The 18,885-nt window shown below is 39.3% G+C and overlaps 1 protein-coding gene across 1 annotated transcript; it reads right to left on the reverse strand.

The window, feature by feature from the left end:
• Positions 1-2,200: 2,200 nt before the first annotated feature.
• On the reverse strand, positions 2,201-16,844 carry Cul1 (cullin 1). Its single transcript, XM_089255294.1, has one exon. It carries the CDS (start codon positions 16,257-16,259, stop codon positions 13,893-13,895), a length of 2,367 nt encoding a protein of 788 aa, XP_089111420.1. The 5' UTR covers positions 16,260-16,844; the 3' UTR covers positions 2,201-13,892.
• Positions 16,845-18,885: the final 2,041 nt, after the last annotated feature.

An 18,885-nucleotide genomic window follows, 5' to 3' on the forward strand; every position in this document is an offset into this window, starting at 1 on the left:
GCAACAATGGTTCCTAGGCATCAACAATCACTTTTGGAATGTTTACTTTGGTTACCATGGTTCCCTGCCAATTCATTTCAGACATGCATATGCCTTTACAATGGTTTTCCACTTCTTCAATCCTGCCAATATATGCGTAATAGTTTATGCCACCTTTATAATGGTTTGTCACTTCTTCAATCCTCCCAGTAATTGAAGAAAACCCGGGCAGTGTCGTCTATTTGTAACTAGTTTGAAATAATGAATTGTCTCAGTGTAAGAAAACGCCGAAATGCTAATTTGTGAATTTCAAGTGTTTTTTAATTGGATAAGTTATTGCCATTGTTCAGCTAGAGTGCCTCGAGAATGTTTACCGCGTGATACAAATGACATTGTTAAACCTGTGGATCAAGGTGTACCATTCAAAAAATATGAAACTTTTTTTATTGTCATTTTAAGAGAGGAAAGTATTGGAAAGTACAAATTTTACAGTTATCAATTACTAATATTTGGGAAACAGTTTCGTAAGAGTATTACGCAAAAGCAAATTTTTAGCCATTTTTGACCCCCCCCCCCCCTGTCAGAAAAATTTCGTCATCAGCTCTGCCCCTCTGAATCCTAACTCATATTTTCATAAAGGGTGGTTCATGACGTAAGCATCATCCAAACCCCCCCGTCATCAAAAGTCAGCAAATCGGAAACCCCCCCCCATCGATGACGTAATACTTGAACGGCCCCTAACTGATGATCAAATTTTAATTATTGATAATTATTATTCTATGTGAATATTGATGTTCAAGTAGCAATTTGTAGTCATTTTACAAATCCAGGATAGATTAATTGCATAATTCAAACTTTTTTTCTAGTGACAGACTTCAAATTAACAAGTTTGACTGTATATGCTTTTCTTTCCCCCCCCCCCCTCCCCATCCAAAGCACAATCTGGTTGCGATCACAGTGCTACAGACTTTGCTTACTCCAAGAGAGACAATGCAAGTCTCTTCAATGTGTTGACTATCAGTGGATCCTCCCAAGTTTGGCGTTAACGTAGTGTTTGGCTAACAATGAATCGAGTTGAGAGAGAATGGTTTTACTATTCCAGATGCAACTAGGGCCACCGATTTAGGAGTTCTCATTGTCTAGTGGCTTAAGGTTTTCTGAACATTGTTGAGTAGTGGTCAAAAAGCCAATAGAGTGCTTGGTTTCATTCTTAAAAAGGTCTCTTAGCATTCTCCCGAAGTCATTATTTTCTGAGGCTTAGTTTGTCCTGGACTGGAGCAAGCTGTAAGGTTTTAGAGAACATACCTACAGAGGGACGTAGACGTGGTTAAAGGGGTTCAGAGAAGAACTACATATACTCTTGTTGGCACATACGGCTTGAGCTATGAAGAAAGAGTCAATTTCTTGAATATGTTTACATTGAAAGAACGCAGGTGTCGAGGGATATGATTAAAGTGTTACAAATTTTCAATGAGATGGATAGGATGGGCCATGAATTATTAGTACACCATCAATAAACTGTTTCGACAAGGGGACGCTGGTATCATTTAGTAGAGGATAATTGCAGGTTGTGGAGTTGCAAGTTTTTCTCTAATAGGGTTGTGAATAAATGGGATAACTTACGTCCTGGTTTCATGAATTCTAACACAACTGCCATTTTTAAAAAGAAGTATGATAAACGTATTGGGATATTGGACTCGCATTGCGAGGACCCAGAGGTTCAAACCCCCACCATCGCCACAGTGGTGGTTGGCTGAAGTTGGTTTTGCGTGGTTCCCAACTTCAAGGCTCGAAAACCGATCTCCCCTTTAAAACGTTTCACCACAAAGAGCAACAGTAAAAATTTAATTCAAACATAACAAATCACTCACTTCACTTCTGAAATATAGATGGCAGCACTGAAAAATCAAACAACACTACATATGCACTCAGACTGTTAGGTACACACACCTACACTTCGGCACAGCTCACTAGGTAGTAAATCGCCCATAGATGGTTATAAACCCGAGTTGTGCTCGGTTTGAAAGAAAGAAAGCACTACACATAACAAGCATTACACAGAAACAAACTTCACATCAGGTTTCACTACATGCACATTCCAACATGTACCAATTTGTTAGAGGTGCTGCAGAGGAATACGGACGAGGTACATGTATGGTTTAGTAGTTCGGAGACACTCATTGTACGGCAAAAAAAAAAAAGACGAGTATGAGTATACCATTCTGTACATTTTTATTGTATGACCTCCCACATCCTTAAATACAACACATAATAAGCATAAGTAGTTACAAACAATGAAATTTGTGGTATACATAAAGGAGAGGAAAAAAAATTGAAATATGTATATAAAATATTTAATCAAGCTTCCTATGGAAAAAAAAAAAATGTAGATCCCCAGAGAGAAAAGTATCGGGAACAAAATAAAAAATATATATATATGCCAAAAATCTATCAGCAGTATTTTTTTTTTTCCAGATAAAACGGCCGAGAAACGAACAAAAAGGTATTGACACAGCGAGCCTTAGTTGATTTAATTTCCCCTGTTCAACATTACGCAGCGAGAATATCATGATGCACACACACACACAACAATACAGCGATTAAAATCGCAGCATCATTAATAATTTTTACTGAAATCCATAGAATGTTTCTTTGATTTTGAGCAATATCAATAGCGGTTATGTTAAACACAGTGCAGGTTCTCTACTTCGAGGAAATTGATAGCGATATACAAAATGAAATTAACTCTGAAATTAAGTTCTGTTATTATGAAATGCTCTGCGATTAATAATGTCAGAAACAATACAATTCTTCCACGATATTGTTCATTAATGAAAAAAGAAAAACATAAAAGAACAACATGGCAAGCATTTTTAACATTATTGAACGAAATAAATTGACTGGTTATCAAGAATGTTCATAATTTTTGCTATACATTAGCGCATAATGAATTTTTAACTTTTCCGAATGAGAGCCAAGATGTCATATTTTACAATTAACGTATCAAAATGTTACAATGGGGCAATATTAATATGCTTGAGTGTATAAAACAAATACGGCCGATTTCAGGTAGTTTGTGATCATTTATGCAGCTTGATGTGAATCTATATAAATGGTACATACATTGAAAATGCTTGTTATAAGAGATTTCGAAATCATCTTTGTAATGACCTGAGGATCGCTTCAACGTCTACATAACTCCACAGATATACACATTTAGCTTGGCCGCAACATAAATCGGCTGTTTGGTAAGAGAAAGAGATTCATTTTAAGATCGAGAGGCACATTATACCGTGCAGTGTTTCTCGGCTCAACCCGAAATAGAAACCAATACAGCTCGTCGGTGTTATTACAGTACTAATTATACTCAGGATTGTACAACATCTATAATTGAAGCGTTCGGCCGAACAACGATGCAAACGTCGTTTTTTCATTTTTTAGAGATGATGTGATGAAAGTTATTGTTGAAGAAGGGGAATTTTTTGTTTGAAAGCTTATAAAGTGGATCATTTTCTGAAGTTAAGAGATGCTACTGCTGCCTCCACTTCAGCGACTCACGCTACAGTGTGTGAAATAAGGAAGGCAGGGTTGTGTCTCCACTGGAGTATATGGTGTAGATCAGTTTCCCAACCTTTTTTGTCCCATCGCAATCATAGGATTGCGATGGGACAAAAAAGGTTGGGATAGGTTATGGATAGGATCCTATGTTATACCCGTACCTTATACTGCCCCCCGAAACATTTCATTGTCCCCAAGGGGTGTTAACACCCATGCTGGGAATCACTGGTGTAGATGCTTGCTCAGTATGCAAGAGGGCCTGGGCGAAGACCAGATGACTTTTCTTTCTGAGTTCACCTCGGCATAAAATCCAGAAAAATATGTTTCCTTAACATGGACTGTTATTCCGTCTGGGAAGGTAACCGAAACACAATGACGACACAGACCATTGTTCAACTATAGAGCATGCAATTGCAGCTGTTTAAAATGGATAGCAACGACACATGTTTGTTTATGCAAGAACTGACTTGAGGAACGTGTAACGGAAGCTATAAGGAAAGTTATTTAAAAAATTGATTTCACAAAAATGTAATATACACTCGAAAATTCAAATTTAGAAATTACTTCCAAATTAGTGAAACTGTTTAGAAATTGATGAGTCTTCGATAACTTGAGGCTCAGTTCATTTTAGGCCCTACTTGATGTCAATGCTTATACTTAAACAATGTGCTATTCAAACACCGGGGCTTGTCAAATAGCAAAAAAAAATTAGATGCTAGCTAAATTTCCTTGAAGGACACCCCCCTCCTCCTGTAAGAGAAACCGGCCAGTTATTTTTTCTAGGCTTTCGCTGGACGTGGTCACCCGTACATGTGTCCATAAATTTTGAAAATTTGGAATTTTTCCAAGACTAAAATTTAGACCAGTGTTTCTTAAAGTGGGCAATATCAGCCCCTGGTGGGCAATGGAATGGTCTGGGGAACGATAGAAGATACAGTATAACAGGATCCTATGAGTTTGCTTAAGTGATGACGGAAATGAGAGAAAAAAATTTCTGAAGGAGGGGGAGATGGAATAAGAAGTTTGGGAAATTATGATTTCAACCATCAGAACATTGAAGATTTCAGATGCCAAGGGGCCATTTTTTTTATCCCTAATGCACAACCTTAGATTCAACTAGCCCTCATCAGTACTGACTTGTTTCGTCACGACGCTACTATGAGGGTGAGTCAAATGAAAACGGGACAGTTGTAATTTTTGGTTCATTTTTGTATGAGAGGGGCAAAAATTTGTGTAGAGGTAAAACGAGAGGTAAGGTAGGCAACCCTACTGCAGAATGGACTTTCCCCAGGTAGTTGCACGAAATCATGTGATCCGTGTTGGCGGTCGATTGACAGTATTGCCCAACGGACAATCAGTTGTTTTTTCATCTGAATCTGTGGAATGTTTGCGAGTAAAGAAGAGCACCGTGGTTTTTTATTTTTAAATTGGCCGAAGGAGTTTGAGCTCTTGAAATGCATCACAATTGGAAGCAGGGTATGGAGAACATGCACTGTGAGCGATTCATATGCAGGATTTACACACGCGTTTCCACTGAGCACTCACTTTTCTGCAGTGGAGTTTCTCTGTAATGGTGGCATGAACAGAACAGAAATGCACTCCCACCTTTGCTGACGCCCCTTACTGTGAGTGGTCTATTTGAGCTGATTATCTGGAGTTCTTTCACCAAAGCGTCTGTGATGACAAGGTGACCAGGTCGCATATCATCATTCCCAGATTCCTGTGCCTTGCGGAAGCGAATGTGCCAGTCCTGAGTTCACCAATGCACTTTGTGAACACCAACTCCTTCTGCCACTAGAAAATGAATACACCACACATTGCTCGTCTCTACTCGCAAACATTCCACCACAGATGCAGATGAAAAAACAACCAATTGCCTACTGCCAGTACTTATCACGTGATTCTATGCGACTACCTAGGGCAAGTTCATTCCCCAGTAGGGGGTTGCCTTTCTTGCCTCCCGCTTTACCTTTACAAAAAGTTTTCCCCCTACACACACACACTAATGTAAAAATAAACCGAATTATAACAACTGTTCCGTTTTCATTTCATTAACCCTTATATGTTTGAACACATCTACAATTGCTTTGTATTTCGAACCCATGTAGTAGTAACATGTGTCTCGACCTTAAATCTTCTTTTTTCAAACCCAAAAACTTGAATCCACGTAAAAGCATGTGACATTCGTTGAAACAACTCAGTTTTCTTAACATGATGAATTCGGTAATAGCTTGATTACAAACATGATCCTTTCCCAAGCTATTTCGTTAATTTTTACAAGGTAGATAGATATAACAATTTCTCAGCCGAGCTTTTTTATACATCAGAATCTATCGTTCAATAATAAATACATTATATCCAAGTATCGTAAACAGAAATACATCACAGATTTAACTGTCTCGTTGCACAATTGAAAAATATTGATAACGTCCAATAAATCGCTGGTTTGACAATTTTTTTTGTTTTTTCATGTCCATAACAAGCATTACATTCGTTATCGAAAACATGTCAAATCCTTCCCCCCACCATTCTATAACATGGTACCGCTTCCAAATATGTAATATAGAGATTGTAACTTATTTTAAAAAAAATCTTTCAACGATATAATAACGTCAGCTGATGTGGATACAAAAAGTATTAATACAAGAAAAACTCAGCGAAACAATGTCAAATTCAGGGTTCCCACTGCCTGAAATCCTAAAGAAACATTCCATATTTGACAAGCGCACATGAAATTCTCAATTCAAGTGTTCATTCTCATATGCAGCCAAACATGTTTAAATTTGGCTCTTCAAATTTTTACAATTAGTAAAGCGGTCGTTTCGAGAAAGGGGGGGGGTTTGCAAATTTAATAATTAAGGCTAATAGTAATAACTAAGGGTAGAAATCTCATGCAGAGTTAAGGCTGCTTCAGAAGGGGAAGTAACATTTAAAGCAGGTGGGAACTCTTGGTTTACAGGGTGATCCAGAACTTGCAGGCAAAAGTTTAAAGAGTGATAGAACACATCTAAGTTCTCATCTTACAATGCATGGTCGTACCATAAGCCGTGCACTGTCATTGAATGCGCCAGTTTCAGTAATTTCAGTTGTCTCCCTCTTGTGGATTGCATCAAGGATAGCTAGTTTCATGAATTAGGATGAGGCGGACATGCATTTTAACATGGCCCTGTGGACAGGCCCCATGGCTGTCAACAGGATACATGTCAGATCAAAAAACCTTTGAGAGATGGCACCAGTGTCTACAAAAAGAGCTTTGTCAGCAGCATGTAGGATACAAGACATGCCGGGGGGGAAAGCCACCACAAGAAGCTCGCATAGGCACCAGTGCAACAGCTGAAAGGTTTTTTCCCCTGATCTCGCATGTTTTGTCTGAAAAAAAAAAAAAGACCTGTTAGTCTTTGGCCTTCCAGAGCACTCCCATCCACATCACCATACATGCCAGCTCGCCCTGGTTTGTGAAAACAGCCATCTGTTCTACAATTAACGATAGAAATAAGTGGCAAAATCAACACTATGACAGTTCAATAATAGGGCCGTATAGCAGTTCAATGCTTGCATTACAATCACATATCACATGCCGAAGATTGCTTGCTTGGATGTGTCACATCACTCTGGAGTTCTAAAGCACCCTGTATAGTCCTCTAAGAATAAGAACACTTTTAGAGGATTGTCTGTTTTATCCGATAATTCGCAGATAAAACTAGCACTCGGTCTTGCGGTATGCAGATCAGTTTTAGCCACCACGTTTCTTATTACCCTTTTGTTCTGAGAGAACGATAAAACAACGTCAAGGATGCGGATCGAGAAAGTTGGGCACACACACAACTGCCAAATTAGTTTCAAGACCAGGTAATCTAACAGGGTTTATTCTAAATAACTGAGATGTGACGCTTTCATCTTAATGATTGTACAGCATGGTCTAAAAGCTTCTTTGCTGGTTTGAAGCGCTGTGATGGATTGATGCAGAATCAGCCTTTTTTCAGCATGCATTCAAGATACCCGCCACTACTACTACTCTTAACTGTACATGCACCTTGTACACATTCCCCCAACGAAATTTCTAATGAATTGGTTCATGCAGGGGATTACCAAACGTCCTTCTTTTTTATGTCATTTCAAGTGTCGTCCTACATTTTGGAAAATTCGTCCTTTTGTTTCTTTTTTCCACTTTGAAACATGTATCTCTGTTCATATAAATGTTTTTCCCCCCCACACGCATTGACAAATAGCCACCAAAATTCCCAGAAATTTTGTTTTTTTACAGCAGTTTTGTTTTAGAGTTGGGAAAAATTATTGCGACCAGTTTTATTGATCAGAATAGTGGTGCCATCTGTTGTTGAAATTGGGAAAAGTGATGCCATTAAGGGTGCACGTAGATGTCCTCCTTTCACAGTTTTTGAATCTGGTAACCCTATACATGTCGTAATGTGTGAACCTGTTTGTTTGAGTAATATTTATGTTTAGTGCTGCTGTCAATTTTTTTCTAACTATGAATGAAGTGTAATGAGTGAATAATTGCACTGTTGCAGGTCTGTGGCGACATCAGCCATTACAATGCACAGTGATCATGATTGTAAAATTTCAAAAAAAAAATCTAAAAATTTCATAGCAGAATTTGAATTGCCACTGTGAAGTTTCCGTCAGAACATGAGAAAGAAAGCCTATTCAGTATTTTTTAAGACCCATCTAAATTTAAATGGTTTTTCATATAATGCTGATTCCGCAATAAAATTTGGGTATTGCCATTGTATTTTTCAAACATTTTGCAAGTATATCAGCTGCATATATTGCAGTGGCGGAATTATCTTCAGCACAAGCTAAAAAAAATACAATTAAAAAAAAAAAAAATTTCATATTAATCCATGCATACCAGCAAAGAAACTTTCCGATCACCATGTATATATTCCGCAAATGAATCACGGGACAGATGCAGTGACTACAATCCCCCTTAATCACTTGCCAACAATTTCTGGCAACTCTTTGTATGCATATCAGCGGTTTAATGGGTATTCGAGGGGTAACAAGCGAAATTCAAACTTAGAAAAAGGATTCCTACGTAGTATGTTTTTATTTAATCACAAAAAAGATTTTGCCGTTTCTTACTATTTCCAATGGAAAATGTTTACCGTGAAAAAAAATAATGAAACTAAGAGGTTTTCTGTGCTTTTCTTTTCATGGTTCTGGCAAGTCTTGTGTCAAAAAAAAATTATGAATCAACAGAAATCGACAAAACACTTGAAGCTAGTGCTTGACAAATCGAAGAAAAATTTTGGCACCAAACACGATTGTTGCTCATGAAAAACAGCCCTATATAATGCTCTTATCGAATTTTCTGAAGCTTGTTACCCCATTTCTATATGCACCGTCATGAAATCAGAAATTTTGTGTCATACATAGATCCCAATTTAACAATCAAATCACATTAGGCGCTGATATTGATTCTCTAGTCAGTGTGGCAACCTGGGATTTGTCAAGCCCTCTTTGAAGCAAATGTTAAATTACATTAGCTAACAAAATTTTGAGTTCTCTACAGCGCAGATATAGACGTCAATTGTGGTGAAGTACATCAAATATTTGACATAGCAATTCCCAAATGGAATTTTTCGCACACGGACTGGATTTAGTTACCATTGATGCTCAGTAAAAGCTACTAATAATAGTAATTAATAATAACAATATTCACAAATAAAAAAAAAAAGTACTACGTTCAAAAAGTTTCGAAACATTTAATTATGGGAAGAATCAACAAGTAATCTGACACCAGGGGTTTGTGAGGCCTTAACCATCTGCATGATTCGCGACCAGATGGCCAAGTAGTGGTGCTTCATTGCGATAAAGCGCTGGCTCTCCTGGCGTCAGATTATCTGTCAAAACATCTTTGATACTTGTACAATCAGCTTATTCTTCGCCATGATCTTTTGCACACAACACATGTCACTCTTTCCTTTTTCTCTGGATAAAGAATTTGCTTAAGGAACAACAATTTTTAGGTTTAGAAGAGGGTCAGCGACGAAGGCACTGGAGGATATGTAACAAAAAAAGGCTTGCAATCTGCATTTACATCTTTGTATGAACAACGGCAAAAATGCATAATTTCACAGGGTAGTTACTTTGACGGGAGAAGCACTTAATAAACAGTTCCATCTGTACTCATTCTTCCGCAACAAAATAAGTTCCAACTTTTTGAACGTAGTGATATCTCGACATCAAATTTTCTTAGGAGCCGATTTTGTTAGGCTTTCCTAGAACTTTGTCACCTTTTATCACGCTGCTGGAAAAACATGAGTTTCAACGTAAATTTTAGTGTTCTCACACAGGAATTTTAGGTGTGTGCAAGGATGGCATTTGTTTAGTGGCCCATCAAATTTTTGAAACCCTTCCCGATGGTGATGACATTTGCGTTTTTCACTTTTAAGGTATTTTTTTAGGATTAATAAAAAGCTGAAATTTTTTCGAACTAAAAATGATGCGTCACCTAACTTGCACCTTCTTTTTTTTTAGATGTCAAAGCTCGGAATCGATTCCAGGTAAATTTAGTATGGAGTAAAAAATTCCAAAAGCTGGAGGCCACACTTGACCAAAACAACACATGAAAGCGAATTCGAGAAATTCTGTTGCATGGGTTGTTGAGAGAAAGAGGAATTTTCATTATATAGTTATGAGTATGGTACAAAAGGGTCTTCAACTTTTCTCGAGTCATGAACACTGCCTATCATCAAACAGAGAGCACCCCTCCAAACCAAGGTCCATGGGTTTGAATCCAGCCAAAAGAACATCACACAGAAAAAGTTCTTTACCTATCAAGCTTGAGGCGACCACCAATAGATGGCACCTTCATTTCCCAGCCAACTCTAATTGAAAATTACCATATGGCGATATATGACTGGAGTTGGGTGTGCAGTAAAGAAGTATTTTTTGGGGAATTTTACCTTTTTGGGTCAACTACATCCGGGCATCGGTAATAATCAAGGCCTGGATGCTGTTACCCTGTAATAGCTTGAAAAATGTTGTAAAAACTTGAAAAAATACCCTAAAAATTAAAAAAAAGACCTCTTAAAAAACCGGTTACGTTCGAATGTCGAAAGAAATTGTTTTGACAGCATCGTAATCGTATGTAAATCTTTTTTTACAAGTTTTTCTGTTTAGATTTCATCAAAGGTAATTTTTCTAATAAACAAGTTATAATTCATGAATCAGTTAGGAACCCTGGCATCATTGTCCCCTCGTCCAAGGGTAAGGCTTGGGGGACCCGAAATGATTCATGTCATTGGTTTTTTCACAAGAAATCTATTAAGAGACCCGTGAAGAATCTGATCGGGGGGCACTGTTGCTGGATGAAGGCCTCTCTCCCCAGCATGACCCAACCCACACAGGTAAAAAGGCTTACATCCCGGAAGGGACAGAGCCGGTTCTAGCCTGGTCTGACAAATGTGAGGGGGAAATGACATGTACTGGGGAGGGAATAGGGTTTTTGAGTGAAAAACAAAAAATGGAAATGTCTGCACAGAAAATCCTGTATATGCCTACGGTTAGGAAGCTAAAAAGCGTCTTTAAGAAATTCATATTTCTTTTATAAGTGTCAATCAGTATTCGTATAATTTTTTCCATCGTTTCCATTGTCAAAAAATTTAAAAAGTGAAAAAATATCGCGAAAATGCAAATGTCATCAACATCCGGGCCCCTGGTTATAATAAAGATGAAACCGAGTCTCCTTCCGAGAAAGAATCTACATTTTTCAAAATTAAGGCTAAGAATATAATTTTAATAATTATAATCATGACTGAAACCTGCCAAGGCCGCAAAAGCAGGAAACTATCAAAAAATTACAGCAGACAGATGAAAAATGACCACATCAGAACTGATAATCATGCACAATAAGAGATAATAACAATATAATGTGACCTCTTTAACATTGCTTTTAAACGGCCAATGACTATGTTTTTCCACTTACGTTCTGAGACAAAGTACAAGAAAGATAGGTGAAATGACCGCTATCTGATAAAAAAAACTTGAGAACAGTAAGGTTGATTCAGTTGATTAAATTTTTCCGGCACTTAATATATACCTTATGTTAGAAGATACGTAGCAATGAAATATGAGATTTTTGGGTAATTCTTAGGCTGCGCTCATAATGGAGCGAAGAGGTACAATTTTTACAAGAATTGGGACTAGGAAGAGTATACATAGTCTGCACATACATCATAAAAGAGGATAGAGAAAATGACCCAAAGGGTTCTGAAACGGAAAGGGCGTGATGATGATCCCTCCACAGAAGAGGGGAAAAAAGGAAGAAACACAGACTGGTTTGTTCAAATCATGCACGTGCATGGACGCTTTCTCTCTCCTTAGCCTCACTTCTCGAGTATGTGAGACTTAGAACAAAACAGTACAGTTGTTTTTGTTCCTAGTCTGTTATACAATTACTGTACCTCTTGGTCGCCTCACTATGTACATGGCCTTAAACTTAAATTCAACAATAATGTGTGTAAAATTTTAGGTGCCAATACATATTTTATAGGGGCCATGGCGACCTGATGCATGGGATTTGTCAAGTCCTGAATAACAATATTGTGAGGTGTATTTAACATGTTTTGAACGTTTTTACTTAAAAGAAAGAAATTATGGCCTTTTTCCACTGTTAAAAAAAGTTCTTATTACTGAGACAAAGTAAATGAATGAAAGATAATTGACAGGTGAAACGACTACTATCAGTCATTTTTGAGGTTGAAACAATTCAAGGATAGCAAGTTAACCAATTACAAGGCTCGAATCTTTCCCAAAAGGAGGGCAGACTTAATTATCATCAATACGCTCCCAACAACAGTTCCTAAACTCTTCAAACAGGCATAGGAAAAACCATTCAGCAGATGGCAACTGATAATCTTACACACAATAAGAGATAATAATGATGTAACGCCATCTGTTAAACATGCTTTAGCCGTTGAATGGCAGAAATAACCTTTGCAACTGTGAGAAAAGTTTGCATATTCCAAAAATGATGGACAGGTGACTGGTAAAAAAACTGCAATTTCTTTTGAGTGCAGTAAAGTTGATCTAGCTTGCTGATGATTCAAGGACAGCAAATTTGGCAGATACAAGGCTCTAGAATCTTTCCCACAAGAGGGTGGATTCAGTTACCATTAATACTCTGCAACAACAGTCGCTTAGCACGGACTTCAAAATCATGCAAACTTCAAATCACTCGCACAGACCGCTATTGAACAAAATAATTTTTTTTTCTCATGTACAGTAAGGTTGATCATGTGTCACTGCAATTTAAGGGATAGCAGATTCGGCCGATACAACACTGAAATTCTTTCCTTCAAGACGGCGGATATTAATTACCGCAGTCTTCCCAACAACGGTCGTTATATACTTCGGAAAAAAAACCATCCAGCAAAAATTCCAAACAAGAAACGCAATATCCTCGCTGTTAATCTCGGCATCAAATAGCACCCAAGTCAAAAATCCCTATCACACAAAAAAACTTTTGGTATTTAAACACACACACACACGCACATGTATATAATCCCAAGTTCTTATAAATACATTTTTATATTACACACATTCAGCATCGATATCGAAAAGAAACCTTTGATCCTCGTAAGGGGGGCAAAAAGAGAAAATTCAAGCCAATACTAACGCAAATTAAAAAAAACCCCTCAAAATCACTCTAGAATATGCATTTGTTTCTAAACCCTCAAATCCCATCTCAACAATAATAAAAAAAATTACACGTAAAGAGAAAACGGCTCGACACGATAAACCAATACGCATTTCTTCTTCTCGACCCCCAAATAGTTATAAAATGCTATGCACAATATTAACAAACTGTACAAGGAAAAATCGTTCAAAATGTCCGTTTTAATTTTCCATCCAAAGAAGAAGAAACCAGTTTTTTGTTTATTCCCATTAATTTCTCTTAAATTAAAAAAAAAAAAATCTAGCTACACATAAAACTAATTTGGAAATATTTAAAGACATTTCTTTTAGACACTATCGAGAAACTTTTCTATTGGAAAAATAATAAACGTGAAGTTATCGAGAATCTATCACTATTATTAAAAAAAAAAACAAATCATAAATGGCAAAAAAATTACATAATAGAGGGCACTGAAAACAAACACAATCGCGGAATACCAAAATCAACCAGGGTTTTTGTTCTCGTTACATTATTTTTTTCTTCGAACAATCGGCACACAGACCGTTTCGATCATTAGCGATCAAGTTTATTAGACATTTTTAAAATAGAAATTATGCAAATAATAATAATAACGGTAGATGTCGAGGAGTGGGGGGGGGGGGAATCACAAAAGCAGAGATAGAAGAGAGAGATAGAAACTAACGAAATACTGTTATGCTAGGTAGCTGTAGGTGTCTCTGTCGGTACGTTCTAGGTATTCTTTTTCTATTAAGATGTCTATACACTTCTTGATGATAGGCACCCGGGGCTTGAAGCGAGACGACAACTGGTTCAAGACCTCCAGCAGCAGCTGCTGGTGCTTCAGGATCTTTCGCATCTTCATGATCCTGACGATGGCAGCCTGGATCAGAAGCTTGCGGTCTTCCTCTATGTGCTTGTGGGTGGTCTCCTGCTCGACCTTCATCTCCGTCTTCATGGGCACGTTGATGTTCACCCGGAACTTCTTGTTCTTGTAGCCGAGGCAGAGCGACACGACGGACGACGGCTGCAGGCTGTTCTCGTCGTCCTCACTAGACAGCAGCTTCGACTTCAGCAGGATCTGGATGATCTGAACGAGGATGTCATTCTTGAGCTGGGTGCTCTCCTGCAGCTGGGCGACGGTGAAGCTGTCGCCCGTGTTGTACTGCAGCAGTATCGCCATCTGGAAGGTTGATGCCTGGAGCGAGTACTTGCTCCTGAAACAGTTGGTCACCAGCTCGCCCTTGGACATGTTGTAAAGCCAGTGCAGCTTGCGACCGCTATGCTGGCTGCTGTAGAAGGTGGTGAAGCGCTGGACGCTGCGCTCCAGCTCCTGCGGGAGGGCAAACGACAGCGACTGTTGGAACGGCCAGGAGCCTGAGCTTAGGACCTGGATGCTGAAGTCTAGATCCAGGGGCTCGTTGGAATTGATCAGGTGCTTCCTGAACTGCTCGTTCAGATCTTTGCTCACACCTATGTCTTGAAACATGCGCTGCAGCTTGGACGTGTATTCGAAACCGCATGCCAGCTTCAACTTTGAGATCATACTAGCTTCTGCATCGTCGCTGGCTGACATGTGTTGGACAAGTCGCTTAGCTAACATTTTGCTGTAGAACTTCTGAAACACGTCCTTGTCCTCAATATACTTGAACACAATCATGACTTGATTTAGCGTTTCGTCTAGTTCGGTATCTTCGGGGTTCTTCGAGCTCTTCTTCAGCAGGAGGTCACAGTACTTGGCCAGCAGCTCTGGAGACTTGCTTGACGCATTTGCCATCCTCGTGACAGCGTTGTTGTTGATGAACTTCCCGCAGGCTTTGTCTAACGCTGCGACGAATCCAGCCTCATTATTGAAAGCAGTCATCACAAGAGCGTTGTACTTCCTATGCACATCTAGTATAGTATTCACATAGGCTTTTGGGTCATTCAGGGCAGTCTCGCCGCATTTCTCAATGGCAGATAATCCTTGAGAGTGGATGTGGCTTTCTAATCTAGTCCGTAACTCGCCGAGACCCTCAGACGTCCGAGACACCAACTGGAACATCCGGCCAAGATCTTCATTCTTGTCGTCATTCAACAGATTCTGAAACTCACAGTGGAAAATTTCTAAATGTTTTTCGATGAGGACCTTTTCGCACGTCTTAGCGAGTACGGCCAGAGTCGTCTCGTGCAGGTACAGCTGCACCCGCCTCTGTTCCTCGAGCAATCTTTGTTCGGCTTTCTTCAAGTACTCCGTGACGGGATTCTGACGGATGAACTCGGAGCTCTCGGACGTATAGAACCTCTCCGTGTCGCTGAGGAAAGTGTTCTCAAACGCCTCCTTGTAAACCGAGAGATTCTGGCCCTTCGCGGCCGGCTCGTCCTCATTCAGACCCAACTCGACGTAACAATTCATGACCCCACTCACGAGACGTGTGTTTATGGTCTCCCCGTTCCTCTCCTTCTCGATCAGTTTCAACACAGCGCTCGTGACCTGCTTGTGTAACGGCTTGAACAAGAAGTCTCGCCACGACACCAGGGCCAGCTGGTAGATCTCATAAATCCCTTTCCTACCCTCATCACATTCCCGCTTCACCCAATGTCTGTTCAGATAGGAACAAATACCGTTGAGGACTTTACTCGAGAAGCGGTACTCCTCCCACTGCTCCGTGTAGAACCTCAGCACGTCCTCGTCCATCAAGTCGATCCCGTTCTTCAGCAGGTCGACCAGGTAATCTTTCAGGAAATCCTTCAACCTCTTGTACAGCCTGTGGCCAACAAACTGGGCCCCTCCAGGCGGCGGTTGCTTCTTGCACTTCGCGCCGCCGGACGCACCGCTCCCGGCACTCAGCCTCGACTCGGAGAGGTGCACGCTGGTGCAGTAGTCATAGACGTGGGTGTATAGTTCCATGTAACGGGTTTTAGACATGTTCTGCGTCGTTTGTATGGGGTTGTTCACGTATACTTGTTCGATACCTTCCTTGAGGTCGCCCCATATCTGGTCGAGGTCGATGTGCTTCAGGCCGCGGGTACTTTGACTTTTCGAGGTCATGCTTAAGCTCGATGGCCCAGATGATACCATAATAATAATATTTATCCCGAAAAAAAAAAAAATCGATTTATCTCTTTTTTTGTAAGAATCTCTCTTTATAGTGATCTCACTTAGATGGAGCCTCGAGCATAGCACTGTACACAACAAGCAGCAGCAGCGACGGCTATGATTGATCAACACTCCTCGGTGTCATTCGTGTCTCCCTCAACAAAGCGAAGATGTCCAGCAATGATGTCCAAGCTTTGAATTTTGACGCATTTCGTTTACCAACAATACCACTTTATTTTCTTTTCACACCACAAGTTAACAACAACAACACACACGTAGGTAAAGTAAAAACGACGGGAGGAGGAGAAATTTTTTTCGAACGAAACGAACGTGTCTCTCTCTCTCACCGATGGCTCTTCAAAGACGAAAAACGATCACTCACCGACAGAAAAAAACTAAAACTTTTTTGATCAGTGATCAACTCAAGCTAAAAAAATTTCATAAACCATCGAAGAAAAAACTAAAAAAAAAAGTAAAATTATTATTATTATTTTTTTCTCTTCGTCTTCTTCTTGTGGAGGGGGGGAAAAAAAAAGTTAGCACCAATTCACGCTCTCACGATTACAGTTACGCAAAGCTGCCATAGCAACTTTCATTAAAAAGAGATCGTTGTGAATGACCAATATATATATATATATATTTTTTGAATAATCCATATACATCCGAACGATACAATCAAAAATATTTAGCGGGTTTTTGTTTTTTTTAAATTTCCAGTTTCACATATTTATGAACAAAATCTAAAATCAATAAACTCAAATAGTTTTTCTAATGATTTTAATTCCTTGGACTTTCCATTCAGGTGAAGTTATAACTCTCGAAAGTTTTCGTAACCGTGTAATACTCTTTTTTTTTTCTTCTGAATTTCAGGAATTCTGATGAATTTTTTGAGTTTTTCATGTTTGAATATGTCCTTTTAAAAAAGATAATGACTTAGTTTTGAATAATGAAACATTAAAAGATAATTTTTCTACTTATTTGTTGCAGTATTTCTCAAAAATCAAATATTACTCTTTAGCAAATGTACGTCACCACAACTGTAGTTATCGTTCATCCCTGATCGCTTTTCGGACTGATCTGCCTCTGTTGCGCATATCTGACCATATTTTTTGAGAAAATTGAGATTATTTAATACGGGACATCGCGATTGTCGCCAAAAATATGCCAAGCATTGAATAATTAAATATATTAATTATATTTTAACCCCGACATTCATGCTGTTGACTTACGTTTCTCCGCATTTGCGTCGTTTCATTCTAAAATTGATTTTTTCCCCTCAATTTGACGCACTTAGAGCCACAGGAACTTAGTGGCAGAGGCACGTGAGCTCCTCCCTCGCAATAAATTTTGTAAGGGGGCTAACCCCCCCAATAATTTCAAAAAGAACAATATAATTGATGCACCTGCTCTTGCTTGCATACGCACTTGACAACCAGCAACTTTCAGCCCCCCCCCCCAATGTTTTCTTCATGTGTAAGCGCCTCTACTTTGAGCAAATATTGGAATCCTCTGACCAATGTCATCTTAACGTATGGGCATGGGCGTGCCTATCCGGGCACGACCCAAGGCTTCAAGTGCGGGGGGGGGGGGGAGATCTCACTAATTCCACGATAGTTAGTGAGATCTAGTTACAACTTTTGAGAGTAAGTGAGCCTTAAGAACATATAGGTCCCCGATCACACAAAGTGATTTTTCTTTTCACCTACTAAGGCGCGGATCTAGTCTGGTGCAGGGAGAAGCGATTTATTGTGTAGGTCTGTAGGAGATCGGCACGTATTTTACGGGACAGATTAGAATTTTTCCATATCAACAAGCTCTTGGGATGGGAGATCACTCTTCCTCTTCTGGATCTGTGCCTGTCCCTATCTGGCCGGAATGCCTACCTACTAATTGCATTCTTTCTCTCGATAATAAGTATATATCGTCGTATTTTGCTTAGGTTCTTATGTGAGCCTCGCTTAAGCATTTCATGGCTTGGTGGGGGGAAAAAAATTACGGCCCAGTACAACATTTATTAATTTAAACCAAATAGTAAAAATCGACCCCGCACCAACACACACGATTTTTTGGTCTTGGAGTGCGACATCGTAGCAATTATTGAAGTTTTAAAGCGCACTGGCAACCAAATTGTACTACCACTCAGATACCATGCTCGACTTTGACTTAAGAGGCCTCTGGGCTAGAGCGTCTCAAGGACATAACAGGCCTAGGCAATGTTCAGAGAACCCCCACCTGGATGAAAGCACAAGGCTACCAATTCACGTTCTTAATTTCAAAAATCAATAGTGGTCCTGTGTGAGATAGATGTGATTGGGAATCAGCTAAAAGGGTTATGCCACAGCACCCTTGGATGAAATCAGTCATGGGTGCCACGGGGTATTTTGAAGGAGGGGAGAATCCTGAATCCTGAGCTAATAAAAAGCTTCTTTAGTTTTGTGAGTGCATCTTGAGATTAGAAAAAATATTTGTGGTGAAGGAGAGATAGAAAATCAGCACGAACTGGAGGTTCCCGTCGTAGCGGAGGTAGGTTTTGTGTGCTGATTGACTATGTAATCCTGTTTTTTTCCTTTCAGGATTATTTCCCCCAAATACTTAATTATTTATATAA

The sequence above is a fragment of the Pholcus phalangioides genome, unplaced genomic scaffold, assembly GCF_987345545.1.
Source record: "Pholcus phalangioides strain wild (caught in Gottingen) unplaced genomic scaffold, Ppha-v1.0 ptg000042l_1, whole genome shotgun sequence".
Taxonomy (NCBI): Eukaryota; Metazoa; Arthropoda; class Arachnida; order Araneae; family Pholcidae; genus Pholcus; species Pholcus phalangioides.